Source organism: Chelmon rostratus, chromosome 5 (assembly GCF_017976325.1).
Source record: "Chelmon rostratus isolate fCheRos1 chromosome 5, fCheRos1.pri, whole genome shotgun sequence".
Lineage (NCBI taxonomy): Eukaryota > Metazoa > Chordata > Actinopteri > Chaetodontiformes > Chaetodontidae > Chelmon > Chelmon rostratus.
The window spans coordinates 9,878,379-9,896,559 of record NC_055662.1 but is presented as its reverse complement, the minus strand read 5'-3'; the positions used below and the strand labels follow the sequence as shown (position 1 = coordinate 9,896,559).

The window sequence follows — 18,181 nt, the reverse complement described above, 5'->3', positions numbered from 1 at the left end:
TTGTAATTACTCAAGTGGCACACTCAGGACTGCAGCAGTGATGAACAGAGCAGTAACATCATGATAAATGTCATCTTAACTTTTGAGTTAAATTAATTAAATGGGTTTAACTGGTTCCTGTCATGTTATGTATGTTTTGTCCAGTGTTTGGCTTCAGCATCAAGCAGTTTGACAGAGAAAGCAGCTGTTGTTCCCTATGCTAATCACGCGCGCGCGCGCGCGCGCACACACACACACACACACACACACCGTTTGCCTCCATGCGTGCGAGTAGAGGCCTGTGTGAATGTCTCAGTGTGTCACCAGCAGTGATGACAAATCTCTTTGTTTAATGCCACCACACACCCAGCGGGTCTGGCGCACTTTGTCCCAACACTTAAGACAAATAAACAAATTCCTGTTTTTTTACTTTCTGAGGTGAAATCTCTGCTGCTCTCTCATCGTTTCAAGCTCCCTCTCTGTCTCTATGCTCCTCTCTTTTTCTCTCTCCACTTGGATGCGCCAGGACGCGTGCCAAAGTTTGGTGCGAAACGGACACCGATCCATCGTTTCTTCTCCTTCCTCCTCCTCCTCTCCGCCATGTTCCCGACATGCTGGGATGTCTCGAGAGTCCAGAGAGAGGAGGAGAGAGAGAAAGAGAGATATGACAATAAACCATTTGACTCACCATCTGAGGGGACGATACGCTCGCCAACTCGTGGATGGATGGACAGATGGACAGATAGAGAGGGAGAAAGAGACACAGAGTGAAACGGAGTTGGTGTCCTTTACGCACATTACGCACAGATCTTTCCCGTGCGTCCTGGCGCTTCCAGTTTGCAAGAGGCCAGCAGAGAAGTAAATGACTGTTACTGTGTAACTTTTGTATGTAGATGTTTAATTTGGATCCGAGTTTTATGACTTCTTTCTCTGTCTCTCTGCGGTCGACTGCCTCTGCCGACTCCGTGGTACTAAATGCTGCGGCGCTTTTGCCTGGACGTCCCCGTGGTTTTGGAGCAGGTGTTTATTTCACGGTAGCAGTTGCGTCTCGGTGCATTAGTGACTCTTTGCACGGGCTTTATCGTCTATTCGGGCGGACATGTCGGGACAGAAACCATCCTCCAAGAGCGGCGGCTCCGCTCAAAGCCGCTTCCAGGTGGATGTGGTGACAGAAGCATCATCAGGCGCGGCCCCGGGTTCTGCTCCGGCCCCGGTCTCCACCGATGGATCCAAGCCGCCTGAAGAGTCCAAAAGCCGGTTCAAGGTGGTGGGTTTCCTGGATTCGGGCGCGCTGGGCAGCGCGATGGATATCGGGCTCCCGCCTGATGTGACCCACGAGCCGGACACGGCGAGGAGCGATTCGGTCAGCCTCCATTCAACCGGCACGGGACACACGCACATCTCCGACTCCCACTCCAACACCTATTACATGAGGACCTTCGGACACAACACCATAGACGCTGTGCCCAACATCGACTTCTACCGGCAGACTGCTGCGCCTTTCGGGGAGAAGCTGACTAGACCGTCGCTGTCGGAGCTGCACGATGAACTCGACAAAGTAACGACCATAAACCCTGTATCCATCACTTAAAATGACCTCAGAATTTACAGCCAAAGCAACATGTTTCGGTGCAGTTCACGAGTAAGAAAACATGGAAGTAGTATTCAGACTTTTACAACAGATTTAAAACACAGGAAAAGTACTGCAATCAAAAGTTTTCAAAAGTTTTATTAGTAGTAGTAAATGAGTATTATCAGTGACTTCATAAGTAATATCAGCAAAATGTAGGCTACATTTATATAGAGCACTAATATAGAGGATCAATTCCACTCCTGTTTTCCTAAGTTCAGTGTTTACTCTTCCACAGGTGAGGTAGTGATAAGAAACTTCATTTGCAGAGCACCTTTCATTCAAGAATTTCAGCTCAATGTGCTTTACAACAAAGAAATGACATGCACACATCACCAAGTGCTTCACCTAAAAAAGACACAAAATGAACGCAAAGACAGGGATAGATGATAAATGAATGTAAAACAAGGCGGAGAATAAAACCCACTTGATAATAATAGTAAAAATAGATACCAATAAGGAGGAAAATAGAATAAAGAGAATATATAAGATGAAAAATAAAACCAGTGAATAACAGTAATAAAGTTAAAAACATGGTATGTAGTATGTTGTTGTGATTTATGTTTTGTCAGCAGTCAGTTTATCTCAGTAAACAGACGTCTTGAACAGAAAACCTTCCCTTCGCTTCAATCCAAGAGACATTGAGTGGGCTCAGTGACATCACTGGAGGCATGACCCCCAACACACAGATACAAACACATACACAATGCTGCCTGTCATGACCCTGCAGGCATCCCCTGCCACGCTCCCACTCCTCTGATGCAGCTAGGTAGCTGTAACATAGACGTACATTGTACGGGCGCTGGATTGCGTCTGAGCTCTCGTTACAATGACTTCAAAAGGTGAAATAACACAATATGTATCACCAGACTCCTGAATAACGTCACACTCAACTCACTGAGGCCTCAACCTGCTCCACTGTGGTATGAATTAAACATGACTGTGTGGTTGGCACTCATGTGTTCACATACATACACTTTTCATACGTTTTACCATATTTCTGTGCACAGGGAGTCACTTCAACCAGTTCTGAGAATGTTAAGATGAGGTTTTAGTCTTTGTTAAACCAATTAATAATCAGGGCTGGTGTTGGGAGTTCAGGTTCACATTAACTAAGGTTGTCTCCTTCATCTCTTTTTGTCCATCTCATTATTTCCATGTGCTTTCTATTTCAGTCTTGTGACCTTTGCTTTTGTCTATATATACAGTATATCATGCAGTTAATAAGAAGTAGGACAATGACATGTTGTGTTTCTCTACTCCAGCAAACATACAGATTAGAGGTGAAACTGTTCCCAGTGCCTGAGGTCCCAGTGACTGAGGTCCCAGTGATAGATCTCAGCTTTAATTTGAGGAGAACAACGAGCAACAGTGATGCAGCATGTTGCAAAATTTAGGGATTGTGTATAAGAAGAACAACAAGTCTGCACTGTTGCCTCAAACACCCTCAAAGATGGAAGTCAACAAAATGTCAAGTTAATGGAAAGTAATTCATGACTGAAAATCAACACTTTTTAAAGTGTAAAAACTGGCAAACAATCAATCAAATCTAATCAAAAGTCACCAGAGCCAGCATTTCAAAAATTAATTCAACTTTTCCATTCAAAATTCATGCATGTTATTTAAAATTCAACAGTCAAAAACCCACCCACACGGTTTTTATAGTGATGATATATGTTTCTCTTCATAACCAATAAATATTTGTGATTTTCTTTTAAATAATGAAAAAAAGGATTAAACGGAATTCATGTTCAAACCTGTGATACAATATATTGATTTTCTCTTGCTAAACAAGTTGATTAACTTTTCATGTCATGACGCTGGTAAATTTTCTCCGTTAATACCTCTCCATCTCTTTGTTTTTATTCATTTCCATCTTGGCTGTGATTGGTTGTCAGGAGCCGTTTGAGGATGGCCTGGCCAATGGAGAGGAGCCATCAGCGGCCGAGGAGGCGGCCGCCTTGGCGGCAAAGGAGGCAAAAGGAGGAACTGTCAAGTTTGGTTGGGTCAAAGGAGTTTTGGTTAGTTTTATGTGTGTTCAATGTTGAAAGAACATTCTGTTGTTTCTCCCTTTGCTGTTCAATATGATCTGATCAAATATGTGTTATTAATCAGGGAGAGGACCACACCTTGTTTTTCCACTGTAGTTTTATTCATCAAATTGTGGCTCTTACCTTGTATCCGGGGATACATGCTGGTCCCCACAAGATTGACTGTGTGTGTGTGTGTGTGTGTGTGTGTTTCAGATCCGCTGCATGCTGAATATCTGGGGTGTGATGCTCTTCATCCGAATGTCCTGGATTGTTGGACAGGCTGGAATAGGTCAGTATACATAAATCAAGTATGACTTTAGGAGAAGTGTGAGCTCAGTCTCCTTGAGGGGGCTTCCTGCCTCCAGACTGGCCAATCAGGGTGAAGCTTTTCTCTGTAGATGAAATACTTGGATGCTACATGAGGTAGATGTGTAGTTCAACAATGGAGAAATGTTGGTTAGTTAGTGAGTTGGTTTGCTTGCTAAAATTAGCATGTAAGTCTCATTAATTATTTTTCTATCTGTAACTTCATTGTTTTCTTTTGCGTTTGTTTGTTTGTTTTGTTGTGTAATAGGACTGACCATTGCGATCATTCTGATGGCCACTCTGGTCACCACCATCACTGGTCTGTCCACCTCTGCTATAGCAACCAATGGCTTTGTACGAGGAGGTGAGACAGGAACACGTACACAAGTATTTATTTTGAAAAATCTTATCTGATGCTTTGTTAGTTTATCACCCAGTTTTCCTAAAATATGGAGGATTCTGGGTCTGCTAGAACAACAAAAACCCTAACAGCTGTGAAAATATAAAATATATAAATAAAACAGACTTTCAGACATAAAACATGTTCAGACTGCAGAGTTGCTCACAATTGTCTATTTGCAAAAATCCCACATATTTGATGTACTAATGATAGCTCCAGCTGCACCAAGGCTCTCTCAAATGGCTATAAGAAAAGATGTGCCAATATTTCCAGTGAGGCAGCTCCCTTTGAAAGTCATGACTTTACCAGCATATTTCAAATTAGAGCAAATTAAAGCCCCCTGTGTTTGCACCTATCATCCCTGTTAAAGTGTTCCTGAGAACTTAACCGCTTCCACACGATGAAACAGTCATTAACACCTTGTGCTACTGCTGTCCAGGAGGAGCGTACTACCTGATCTCCAGGAGCCTTGGGCCGGAGTTCGGAGGCTCCATCGGTCTCATCTTCGCCTTTGCCAACGCCGTGGCTGTGGCCATGTACGTCGTAGGCTTCGCAGAGACAGTCGTTGAGATGCTTAATGTGAGGAATGCGTCTGTACAACCATTGAAACATCTGTCTGTCTGTCTATTGAACACTGATTCTGATATTGCTCTTGTTCCTGCTTTGGTTGTTGGCTGCAGGATGTTGATGCTCTGATGACTGATGAGCTAAACGACATTCGTATCGTCGGGACTCTGACTGTCATCTTGCTGCTGGGAATCTCTGTAGCTGGGATGGAGTGGGAAGCCAAGGTAGGATTGTCATATCCACAACCCAGTTTAAGAGTAACGCTAAAGTTATAGGTGAGAAAAGCACAGTCTGTATTTTTAGCCATGCTCGTGGCATGGCACAAGGGCTAGGAATGTCGGTCTGTCTGACGGTCCACCAATTTGGACTAGAGACATTCCAGATCTCTACATCTATTGCATAGAGTAAGAAGAAATTTTGATCAGACATTCATGGTCCCCAGAGCATGAATGCCACCATGAAATGTCTAACCGCTGGATTGATTGCCATTCAAGACATTCATGGTCCCCGCAGGATGAATTGTAATAGCTTAGGGTGATTCTCCAACTTTTCTCTCTCTTTTCTCCAACATCATCAGATCAACGTGTCAGTTTGTCCAATACTTTGATTTATGACCAAATACCCTCAAAACTAATGACATCCCACCATCCTCAGGTGTACTTAGAATTTAGTGCTAATTAGCAAATGCTAGCATGCTAACAAGCTCAACTAAGATGGTGATCACAATAAATGGTATACCTGCTAACAATTAGAATGTCAGTAATTAGTAGCATTTCAAAGCACAGCTGCATCCTGGTATAAGCCAATCAGACATGAGCCAGTGTGAATGAACACGCTATGTGCAGTTTAGTAACTTAAAGGCCCTGATCAGTGATTCCCCCCATGTGTGAAGAAGCTCCCAAGGTAGTAATGGAGTAGTTTGATCCGAGAACATCAAAATATCATAGTGTCCATTTCTTATAACCCCCTCCCCATTTCTTTCTTTCTCTTTGTCTTGTCTGTCTTTTTTCCATCAGGCTCAGATTGTCCTCCTGGTGATCCTGCTGGCAGCCATTGCTAACTATTTCATAGGAACCTTCATGGCAACAGAAAACAAAGAGCCCAAAGGATTCTTTGGCTACCACAGTCAGTCTGAACTGTCTTGGTTTCATCCAAACTTTTGGTCTATTCTACATATGATCTAATCAGTCAAAAGTGTTCCTGACTGAACATTTGCAGCGTTAGAATGTGTTAGCCTCTGTTTTGGCTCTCTCCACCTGTAGCTGCCATCTTCATAGAGAACCTGGGTCCAGACTTCAGAGATGATGAGACGTTCTTCTCAGTATTCGCCATTTTCTTCCCTGCAGCCACTGGGATCCTGGCTGGAGCCAACATCTCAGGAGACCTCAGCGTGAGTTTTACATTTTACTTCTTTCATTAAGTGCCTTTATAGTGCTTGACATGCTTATTATATGTGATTGATGGCTCGTAAATTGTACTGCAGAAATCGGTGATTGTTTGACAAAAAATGCTTTTTACCGCTTAGAGAACATTGCAGTGAAGTCAGTTAGTGAAACTTGGCTTAGGTCTTTGAGCTGCTTGAGGCTCCAGATAAATTTCCACTCTGAGCTGAGCACGAAACAGTAAACCTGAATCTCGTCATGTCTTCATCTTCAGGACCCTCAGTCAGCGATCCCTAAAGGTACTTTGCTGGCCATCCTCATCACAGGAATCACTTACGTGGTTGTTGCCATCTCTGCAGGTAACGTTATACACTTGAGGCTAACAACTTGTAAGTAACATTTATTGAGTTTTCCTGGATTTGTAGTTATTTCTTGTAAAATTCTGATTCATGTAGCCTTAATGTTGACTACAGCTCTTTATTTGTTGCACAAACTGTTTCATGGAAAACTGAGGCTGAACTTTTTTCTTTTCAAATGTCATAATCAATGGTCTGATAATGGTCAGGTACGTTAATATGAAAATGCTGTTGAAGGTAAATATCTGCCAAACACGAAAAGATATAGATTGTTATGTTTTTGCTGCTATCGACACATCTCACCTTGAAAGTGGCCTGGTAGGTTCAGCTGGCTTTGGGATGGGTGTGAGTTGTAACTATAAAGGTTTATTTTTATCAGACTACAAATGGTGATGATAAATAAGGCAGCAAACAAACCAATTACCAAATATACCACATATTATATGTGTCTGGATACGTTATCTGGACAAGGAAACACTCATGTTAACGCAGGTGTAAATAAAAGCAGAACACACTTTGAATAAATCCACTAGACCACATTTGGACTCTACCTTCCAGGCTGCAGCAGGCAGATGCAGTGAAGGTAGCCCGTCCACTGACGGTTTTCACAGTAATGTGAGTGTTTGTGTTGGTTTCTCCTCCTGCAGGCTCCTGCATCGTCCGGGACGCCACCGGCGACCACAACGACACAGTGAGTGACACGGTGAACTGCACCGATGCCGCCTGCACGCTGGGCTACGACTTCTCCATCTGCAAGGAGGGAGGCTGTCAGTACGGCCTGATGAACGACTTCCAGGTTACACTGCCGCTCACGATGACACACACTCAGCTCAGGGGTAGATTTGAGGAAAATTGTTTTGACTGATATATTGAAATAATGTTGACTGTTCACTAAACCAAGCAGGGTGGTTTACAGTCAGTCCACTAACAGAGTCCACTAACAGAGTATTTAACAATAAAAATAACAATAATGAATTAGTCATTTATTGAGCAAAAACATTTAGATTGATGCAGAAATCTGCAATGCTAAGGTCTAAGATTCCAAGCTGGCTTGCACAATACTGACAAGATGTGATAGTTTAGATATTTTGCCTTTACTGAAGGTGGATAGTAGAGAGGTGACAGGAAAGTAAGGGGAGAAATGGTGAGAGAGGAGGGGAGTGATAATTCAAACTAGTTGTGAGTTATGTTTGGGTCACAGTGCAAGGTTTGTCTTGTCCACTAGCCCACAGGACGTCCTGACAGGATGGACACTGAGGCTTTCAGTAGATATGAAGACAGACACATTTATTGTGAATTATCATTTGTAATGTCAGCGTGATAAGCAACCAGGTAGAGGCATTTATTGTTCATTTCACGCAAAGCGCTCAACAAGCTCAGGAATTTGTGTTACATAAAGGCCAGCAAACACTGGCCGAGTGTGACGTGCATCAAAACACCCACAGCTATTGTTTTCCATGGAAGCCCACGCTTGGCGACGATGCCTTGTCAGGATGCTTTTCCCATCCTGGGCACACATCAGCTGTCCACAAAAGCAGGAAGTTTATCACCTTCACTCTGTGAATTAACAGATTCAGTCAATTTGACAACATCCTCTATAGACGTGTGGGTTAGCAGGTGTTGCTTTGAACATCACTTTGGTTTTGATGCAAGTGTACTTTAAGCTAACGCTGCTATCTGCAGCAAAAGACACTTCTCTCACAATCTCTGAAGTGTAATTTTGTTGCAAAACTCTTTGTAATTACTACTTGTGTTGTTTATGTAGCATTATGGGCCCTGCTTTATGCTTTATTCATAGTATTCTAGTTTTTTGTTACTTGTCTATCTTTGTGGGATTAAAAACATTTTTTCTCAAAGGGAATTTGGCTTCACCACATTGTCAGTTCTATACTGATGGAGCACTTCTGCTCAGTGGATGAATGTTTCTGCTTTAATGAGGTGAATAAATTGAGCCCATTAACAGACTATTTGTCAGATTAAAAAACACCTTCAGATACTGTTGTGGCTGTTAAAGACAAGTGTGAATCGTGTCAGACTGCTGCTGTGATCCTGTTTCTCTGCATGTGGTCATAGATGCCCACTGTTTGTGTGTGCGTGTGTATGTGTGTGTGTGTGTGTGTGTGTGTGTGTGTGTGTGTGTGTGTGTGAGACGGAGCTGTTCCCAAACAAAGTGCAGCAGTGATAATAGTGACTGTTGTTTTCAGTCACAAGGTTCTCGCTGGTTGGAGCCAGAGCTGAATGAGAGCATTGACAACGTCCACCTACACGCACACACACACACACACACACACACACAGCTCATTGCCACTGATATCGCTACCATTGCTACAGACAGAAACACTTCTTGTTTTATTATATTTATTTGAGAATTAGAAAACATTATTAACTGCTGGCATGAACTGAACACAATATCTGATCGTACCATTAGACAGGGGGGTGGGGGGCTTGTAAATTGTATTCTGGTGAACTTGAACTTGACATTCTGGTTCCTGAACTCTGCTACTCCGCTTTTGCAATGGATGAGCTGCAGAATACACCACCGAATCACCTCCACAACTGCACATCCAGCCAAAATCCCAGACGCTCTTTCTTGGCAGGATGATGCCTGGAAAACTCTACCCAGTAAACTACTTGAGTCATGTGTCTTGTTGACAAACCTTGAATGGCTTGTAATTGGTCAGTGTAAACCTAAAGGTGTGCATGTGTGTCTGTTGTCCAGGTGATGAGTCTCGTCTCGGGCTTCGGTCCTCTGATCTCTGCAGGGATTTTTTCAGCCACTCTGTCTTCGGCTCTGGCCTCGCTGGTCAGCGCGCCCAAAGTATTCCAGGTCAGAAATCAACAAATTGTATTTTATTTCATTGCATTTATTACTAAATAATGAACAACAACCTCAGTCAGGGGACACATACACACCTTTAACATTTAACAATAACCCATCATGGTTTCCTCTACCAGAGGGCAAGGTGTACCACCCGAAGGAAACAGCATTTACAAAGCCATCCTTAATAAGCTTCATTTTATTTATCATCACTTTTAAGACTTTTTAAGATCCATAAATACAGAATTAGGAAAAACTGCATTCACCTATAATGCTCCTCGTCGGTGGAATAAGCTTAAACTCCCTTAAGTTAGACACATTTATCACTTTAGACTAGTTTAAGCTTCTGCTGAATGATTTTTTATATCATGAATGCTCCTGTTTTTCTTATTGTGTGTGCTTTGTCCCCATGTAACGTAATGTAATGTAATGTAATGTATCAATCTATCCATCCATCCATCCATCCATTGGGTATTTTGTTTGAATGGCTACACAAATAAACCAGTGACTGAAAAGAAAAGGAATTAATCTCACGGTCCTCATCAGTGAATTAAGTTTGCTCAGTTGTCATGGAGATGACTTAGGCGTTATCACTGATTAAGACCTAAACATGTGGTTCAAGCACAGGAAGAAGCTAGTAAGTGGACCTTGATTTAAGAACCAAGCAGCACTCAAAATGTGGACCACGTGGAATAAACGTTAGTACCACACAGGGCTTTATTGTCATCACGAGCCGGATTGAGCCACTCTTGAGCCTGATCCAGTTGTAAAAGGCAGTGTTTTAATGTTCAATCTCTCTCTGAATAAGAGCTGTTGTGATTCTAGGCTCTGTGTAAAGACAACATCTATCCAGGGCTGGGTGTGTTTGCAAAGGGTTATGGGAAGAACAACGAGCCTCTACGTGGTTATGTCCTGACCTTCTGCATCGGTCTCGCCTTCATCCTCATTGGTAGGCTGCTGTGTGTCGCTGCTCCATCCAAACACAAACTTTCATTTGTACTCTTTTGAGGATACAACAGTAGCTAAAGCTCCTAATGAATAAGAATAAAAACAGAATGAACAATTGCTGTTGAATCTTGAACCTCTCTGTTGTTTGTCAGCGGAGTTGAACATCATCGCTCCCATCATCTCCAACTTCTTCCTGGCCTCGTACGCTCTCATCAACTTTTCCGTCTTCCACGCGTCCCTGGCCAGTTCTCCAGGTAAACTCTGTCACCTGAACTCTAACCGCAGCCACGCTTTCACTGATTCTAGTTCTGATATATGTTGACATTTACTTGAGACTTGCCTTGAATTGGGTTCTAGTAATAAAACTTTTGACTTGGCCTTTTAAAACTTGAAAAGGTCTCCAACGTTTTGAATATAAAAGGGTTTATCTGTTTCCTTTGTGGTACTGGACGACTGTTAGGTTCAGGGTTAGGTTTTTTCTCAAGACGAGATAAAAGTCACCTTGATTACAGTTCTCTTTCTGCCCAATTGGCATATTCTCAAAATACTAGCATGCATATAGTAGTAAATGAACTGGTAGTCTTGAATTTTTTGGAGTGACCCAAATTGGCCAAATTCTAGGTTTTATGATAAAACTTTATTAGTAACATGTATATTTTCGATGCTAGTTAACTGGCAATGTAACAACAACAGTTTTTATAATCTTATTATTTGTAGGATAAGGATCAGTCTGTGTCAAATGATGTGAGATCATGATAATGAGATCATTTGTGCCTCCATAAAGGCTTTGGAAAACATTTGCATCACCAAAACTCTGATTATCCTCAATAATTTCATCCAGTTTACGAAATGTTATTTCTGCTAGAGGTAGCTGAAGCAGTCACTTGGTAGAACACAGTCTATTACAGTTTTTCTCAATGGCTTTGGTGCTTTTCTTACATCACTCTTAAAATTTGCACAGCAGTTAGTGCTTTTCTTAAAACAATTGGTGCAAACTGCAAAACCTAGTGGATAACTTGCAAAAGCACATCACTTGCTAAAAATGGATAGTCCATCCCTCAAAAGAATATGTTTATGTCAATGAAGCTGCCAGTGTCATCAAAATGAGAAGTCTTGACACCATCTAGTATGACCATGATAGTCAAATGGCTTTGTCATGTTTTCATTATGACAGTTTATTCTCTTAGTGTTTTCCAATGCCAAAAAAGGTCAGAACTTGGTGACACTACCTAAAAAAGGTTAAGACAGCACTGTACACTCCTTGTACAACCACTGAAAACAACAGTAAAGTTACACATTGCTGTAGTTAGGGGAGTAAGTAAGACACTGAATACGTACGTTTTACATTTTTACTGTATATGTGCTTTGCAATTCTACAGCATTGTGCAAAAGGAAAATACACTGCAGTCACTTATTTAGAACAAACATAAGAAACACCCTTATGGTAAAGCTGTGCACAAATGTGAACAATATAACAGTACATATTGTAACTGAACATAGGTAAATCATTCTGGCACATCCAGACGTTCCTGTCTGTCTTGCCACATAATTGTTCGATTTAGGAGACATTTCCAGGAAAAATTATAAATAAAGGTATAAAACTTGCTTGACAGAATATGATAACTAGTTCAATTTTTTTTGTTATGATTCAAGCAATAAAACAAAGACTATTAGTTTTATTGGGAACGACTATTCAGCATCCATGAGTATAGTTTATTTTGACTGACATGACATAAGCAAATGATAATGTTTAAAACAGCAGAGAATTGTATGAAAGCAACTGACACATGTCCAAAAACATTTGCAATTGGTTCAGAGGAAGGAGAAATTGCTACTATGATGTGCACAAATGACTAAATGTTGTGGAGGTTGAACTAAGAGTTATGAGAATTTTCATTCTGATCTGAGAAAAGCAACAAAGTGACTGAGAAAAACTGCAATATTCACTGTGATATCTCTTTGCCCTGGCTCTTGTAATGACACTCTCGTGTCTCACCACAGGGTGGCGCCCCAGCTTCAAGTACTACAACATGTGGGTGTCTCTGGCTGGGGCGATCCTGTGCTGCGTGGTGATGTTTGTCATCAATTGGTGGGCAGCTTTGGTCACTCTGCTCATCATCCTCGCTCTCTACATCTACGTCAGCTACAAGAAACCTGGCAAGAACACCATCACCTCACATTTGATCTTTTCTAACTGCTAATAATAAAACGGATCAGATACCAACCATGAGAAGAGTCACACTGTTGTGAAGTCAATAGGAAAATCTTCTCTGTTGAAATACAACAATTAGCACATGAATGTAGGGGATTAACAGCTCCAGTGGATCATGACTATCACCTGCTACCTGTGGAATGTTCCAAACAGGTGTTTTTAAGATAAAATAATGTCCCAGTCAAATTTGCTACCTTATTCCGCTCACTTATCTTCCTTGGTCTAACTGGTGTCTGTGCTGTTTCCTGTAGATGTGAACTGGGGTTCGTCCACTCAGGCTCTGATCTACAACCAGGCTCTGACTCACTGTCTGAACCTCACAGGAGTCGAGGACCACGTTAAGAACTTCAGGTCAGCTTGAGGGTTAGATCTGGGCCTTGATTCTGGGTTCACCATGTGATTTCTGACAAAACACAAAGCTGAAAGTCCTTTTAAACCTGCTTGAATCGGGTGTTTCAGTGATTGACTTCCGTGTTTACAGGCCGCAGTGTTTGGTGCTGACTGGATATCCAAACTCTCGTCCTGCTCTGCTTCAACTGGTTCATTCTTACACCAAGAATGTCGGCCTCATGGTCTGTGGTCACATCAGGACTGTACGTACAGATTAAAGGCTTTCAGAAACATCTCACCCTGATCATCAATCTGTGAGATTCTGTATATATTCTTGCAAACACCCTGTGTCTCCCCTGTGTGCAGGTGTCCCGTCGGCCCAACTTTAAGGAGTTGTCGCAGGATCACGCCCGCTGTCAACGCTGGCTAAATAAAAAACGCATCAAGGCCTTTTACACTAGTGTTTTGGCTGACAACCTGAGGCACGGGACGCAGTTCCTCCTGCAGGTATGAACATCTGCCTGAAAAGTATACTCTTCAGGATTAATGTGTTTTCCTCTTGTATTGTGCTGCCAGGTCTATCAAGTGAAAGTCTCATTGATTATTAAAATCGTCTCAACGTGGGAGTGATAGCAGGTTTTCATGCTGTGTTCTTAATTTCAATTTTCAGTTTAAATTTTTTACTTTCATTTTACAGTTTGTTTACGGCTGCTCTGACAATTCAAAGCAGAAACAGGAACAATCCATGAAACAAATTTCTCCAAACTTGCCTTTTTGTAACTCAGTACACATTTGATCTATTCGTGATCTCTCTCATACACACACACTTACTGTCTATTACATTCTAACTTAGCTGAAGATTTTATTTTCTTTTATCAGATTGGGTTTGGTGGGGTAATACAAACCCAAACCTCCCTCATTAAAGTCAAAAATAACTCGTCATCATACCACAGTTAATATACGTCACATGTCTGCTCTCTGATCTTCAGGCTGTTGGTTTGGGACGTCTCAAGCCCAACACGTTGGTCATGGGTTACAAGAACAACTGGAGTGATGGAGACATGAGAGACGTGGAGATTTACATCAACACTATACAGTAAGGACTGATGTGTCTTTTAAAAACAGCTGCTAATGTTTCATAAAGATAGTGTTGTTTTTTCTTTTTTTTTTTTTTACCTCAAAGTGCTTGAAGTTTGGGATTCTTGCCATGTTTGTGTTCATGTTTCCAGAAGTTTGAACACAGTCAGAGGGGATGTTCAGCCTGAGAAGCACAACTCAGGGCAAAAGAACCCTACGAGTATTTTATACAGTACAGGGATGCAACAGAAGAAAAACCAGCTGAACATCAGTTTATCCAACAGTTTGTAGTCTTGTAGTTTGTTTTTATTTAGGAAGCACCTTTAGCTTCATTTGGAACTTCTTGCTTTTTTATTCACTATAACAAAAGTCACTAAAAATGTACTTATCATGATGATAAAACTTAACTTTTGTACAGAGAAAATGTTGTACATCCTCTTGAGATCACACCTTTTTGCTTTCTATGTAATTAACATTTTGTTTTTGCAGCCCTGTATAATAATAATGATAATATGAAATAGAAATTATTATTGTATTATTATTGTAGTTTTTTTTATGACTGAATTTTCTTCAGGGTGGCAGTAAATGTGTTTGGTCAGTGAAGGACAGTGAAGATTTGAGTTGAATTATTTCTTCTTTGTTCCAGTGATGCTTTTGACCTGCAGTTTGGAGTGGTGATCCTTCGACTGCAGGATGGACTGGATATCTCTCACATCCAGGGACAAGGTACATCTGTCTTTTTCTCTGTGTTTGTCTCTTGTCTACCTGCTGCATGCACCATATTCATCTCCCTGTTTGTCCTCGCAGATGAGCTGCTGTCGTCCCACGAGAAGCCACCGGTTGGCAGTAAGGAGGTGGTGGTTTCTGTCAGTCTGGCTAAAGACTCGGACTCGGACTCGTGTCCTTCGAAAACCACCAGCAACCAGAGCAGCCCGCTCATCATGAGAGGTGAAGCTGCTTTTAAGCCCTCACATCCTGTGTTATTTTTCAATAATGGCATAGTTTTTCCTGGTCTCTCCCTGCCTGTTAAATGTCACATCATGTTATGTGATGTTTTCTGCTACAGAGACCAAGTCTCCTCTGAGTCTGACTGACCAGCGACTGTTGGAGAGCAGCCAGCAGTTTAAGAAGAAACAGGGCAAAGGAACTATAGATGTCTGGTGGTTGTTTGACGACGGAGGTCAGTTTTTATTTAATGAAGAAGGTTTGCTGCACAGCAAAGCTCAGGCTGTCAGGTCACTCTGATGTAAAATCAATATTTCCTATGTGAAATAATGTGAATTCAATGTGAATTGAATGTGAATATCTTCCTGTTTTTACTGATGCTTAGTATTGCGCTAACACCAGCTGTGGGATTAATAAAGTATTGTCTTATCTAAAATGCAAGAAAGTACATCACAGCATACAGATTGTTGTTAAATCAGAGGTGGAAAAGGTGCTCAGATGTTTTACTGAGAAGTGGCAGCACAACACTGTATAAATACTGTTCCAAGTGAAAAACGTCATCAACATCAACAGGATGTTGAAACAGTTGAAACAGGAAAGAGTTGAAGGATTCAAAGTAAGCGTTAACTTTTAGCAGTGAAGTGTGTGTTTGCGTTTGCAGGTCTGACTCTGCTGATTCCCTTCCTGCTGACCAACAGGAGCAAGTGGGGCGACTGCAGGATCCGGGTCTTCATCGGCGGCAAGATCAACCGCATCGACCACGACCGCAGAGCGTGAGTCATATGAGCTGTGATCTGATTCACCTGTGGGAAAGAAATCTTCAAGAACTGGTTCTGCTCGACTGTTTTTGATCCCGACCGACCCGCATATTTGTACTTTCTGCATACTGTATGTTCGCTATGGTCTGTGTGTCCCGTCAGGATGGCCACGCTGCTCAGCAGGTTCAGAATCGACTTCTCTGACATCAACGTCCTGGGAGACATCAACATCAAACCCAAGAAACACAAGTACGACCTCTGATGGAGTCTGCCTCAGCTCCCTGAGTTCACTGAAATGTAGCGTGATTGATCTTTATTCACGACCATGTAAAGGTTTCAGCATGACAAAGGACGTGGGTATTTAAAGGACATGCAAGTAACTGGGGTTTCTGGTTGACAAAACACCTTAACAAACCAAATCCTAAAAGGTTTATGAATGTTGGCCAATTATTTATTTAAACTCTCAACTTTTATTGTCCACGTGGGGAAAAACACAGAATGCAGACATGAACATAAAACATTCTGTTGCAAATTTTAACCCTTCATCAACAACATTGAGACAAACCTTGACCCCTCTTTATGTGCATATAATTTTAAGTAAGTTCTACCAAACAGGAGCCAGACAGACACACTTTTAAAAAGTTGAATTGATTTTTAAAAAAATAAATTTTTTGTTGGGAGCTCTTGTTTTGAAAACACAAGACATTTCCAATCATTGTCGGTAAAAATGGGTTTGTCTACAGATCGGCTCCACTGAATGTATCACAGGGTGCCGTCTACATTGAACATGTTCAAATTCTGCACAAATCAGCTTGAAAAGGAAAAGGAAAAGATACGTTAGGTGCCTTTAAAAAAAAAAGCGTGAACTGATTATTAAGAACAGAGCTGTTACAGCTCATAACAATGCTGTAATACAGTGATGTCTCTGCGTGGTTTCACAGTAAGCTGACTTTTAAGGAGCTGATCGAGCCCTACAGGCTGAAGGAAGACGACATGGAGCAGGACGCTGCAGAGAGGCTGAAGGCCCAGGAACCCTGGAGGATCACTGACAACGAACTGGAGCTCTACAAGGCCAAGGTCCACCCACACACTGCACACATATCAACTCTGACCAATCATTAGAGGCATTAGAGCTGTTTAACAGGGGAAAGGTAACGTCAACATGTGTGTGTGTGACTTTCAGACCAACCGTCAGATCAGACTGAACGAGCTGCTGAAGGAACACTCCAGCACAGCAAAACTCATCGTCATGTAAGGACTCGTTGTTTGTCCTCGTCATGATCAATGGAACTTTTCACCTTCATGTCGTTATGGTTAATGTTATTAAAAAGTGTATCATTTTATGCTTTGTTTTACTCACTTATTACTATGTAACTTTACATGAATTTAATTATCAAAACAGCAATAAGTGTTCTGCTAATAGACTAACTGATTAACCAGCCAATCATTTCGGATGTACACTGTTGGGTAGTTTAACTCCTAGCTGTCAGATAAATAGTGGAGTAAAAAGTACAATATTCCCTCTGAATGGTAGTGAGGTGAAATGATAACGGTTACAAGTACCTCAAATTTGTATTTAAGTAGATGTACTTAGTTACATTCCAGCACTGCATGATGATGCTTTATATCAGAGTTCTCCTGGTTGCATATCCAGGTTTCTAAAAACCAGGATAAATAATAATGACTAAATTGTTTGGGAGTTGTGTCTTTTCTTTTCTCATTCTCTCTGTGTCTGACTGCAGGAGTATGCCTCTGGCCAGGAAGGGCACGGTGTCGAGCGCCCTCTACATGTGCTGGATGGAAACTCTGTCCAAAGACCTCCCACCTCTGCTGCTGGTCAGAGGAAACCACCAGAGTGTCCTCACCTTCTACTCCTAACACACACACACACACACACACGCAGACACACACACACACACACGTACAGTGTCCACACACATCCATGAGGCACCTGTTGGTCTTCTGGTTTATTTGTTACAGCTGCACAAGAACAGAAAAATGATCATGTTTCAAGTTTTGTGTCACACATCGTAAACTCTCCTGCTATGAAAGGTGTTTCTAATTTTGTGTTTCCATTTGGCTTAATTTTAGTAAAATTCTCATTTTAGTAAAGCTCTCATTAACAAATTAATCAACCCAATCAACATTTAGATGGCCATTTCTTTTACCCTGATCAATAACAGGCTGTATATTCTGTGGTTTCTGTGTGTTTCACGTGAATGAGAGTAACTCTAGTAAATATTAACTCATTTTGTCCAGTTGTATTTATTTAGAATGATGAAAATGATGATTTCAGGATGTTTGTTGGTATTGAAGTGAGCTGTGATTATGAAGTAGTGTTTTTTCACTGGGTTTCAAACAGCAATACGCTGTATCTCTGCTAACATTATTTTGTACATTATTATATTAAAATCTTGACTAAACCACGTGTTTCTATCAA

At 41.5% G+C, this 18,181-nt stretch overlaps 1 protein-coding gene across 1 annotated transcript; it reads left to right on the top strand.

The window, feature by feature from the left end:
• The first annotated feature begins 748 nt into the window (after positions 1–748).
• LOC121606703 (solute carrier family 12 member 2-like) lies at positions 749–18,042 on the top strand. Its single transcript, XM_041937206.1, has 26 exons — positions 749–1,537; positions 3,508–3,630; positions 3,856–3,931; positions 4,217–4,312; positions 4,788–4,927; positions 5,029–5,139; positions 5,932–6,040; positions 6,178–6,305; positions 6,572–6,656; positions 7,301–7,449; positions 9,373–9,480; positions 10,297–10,420; positions 10,572–10,673; positions 12,421–12,576; positions 12,883–12,982; positions 13,113–13,224; positions 13,328–13,468; positions 13,951–14,057; positions 14,685–14,764; positions 14,846–14,986; positions 15,105–15,218; positions 15,645–15,756; positions 15,904–15,990; positions 16,683–16,818; positions 16,925–16,992; positions 17,484–18,042. The coding sequence occupies exons 1-26, from the start codon at positions 1,079–1,081 to the stop codon at positions 17,617–17,619; spliced, it is 3,300 nt and encodes a 1,099-aa protein (XP_041793140.1). The 5' UTR covers positions 749–1,078; the 3' UTR covers positions 17,620–18,042.
• Positions 18,043–18,181: the final 139 nt, after the last annotated feature.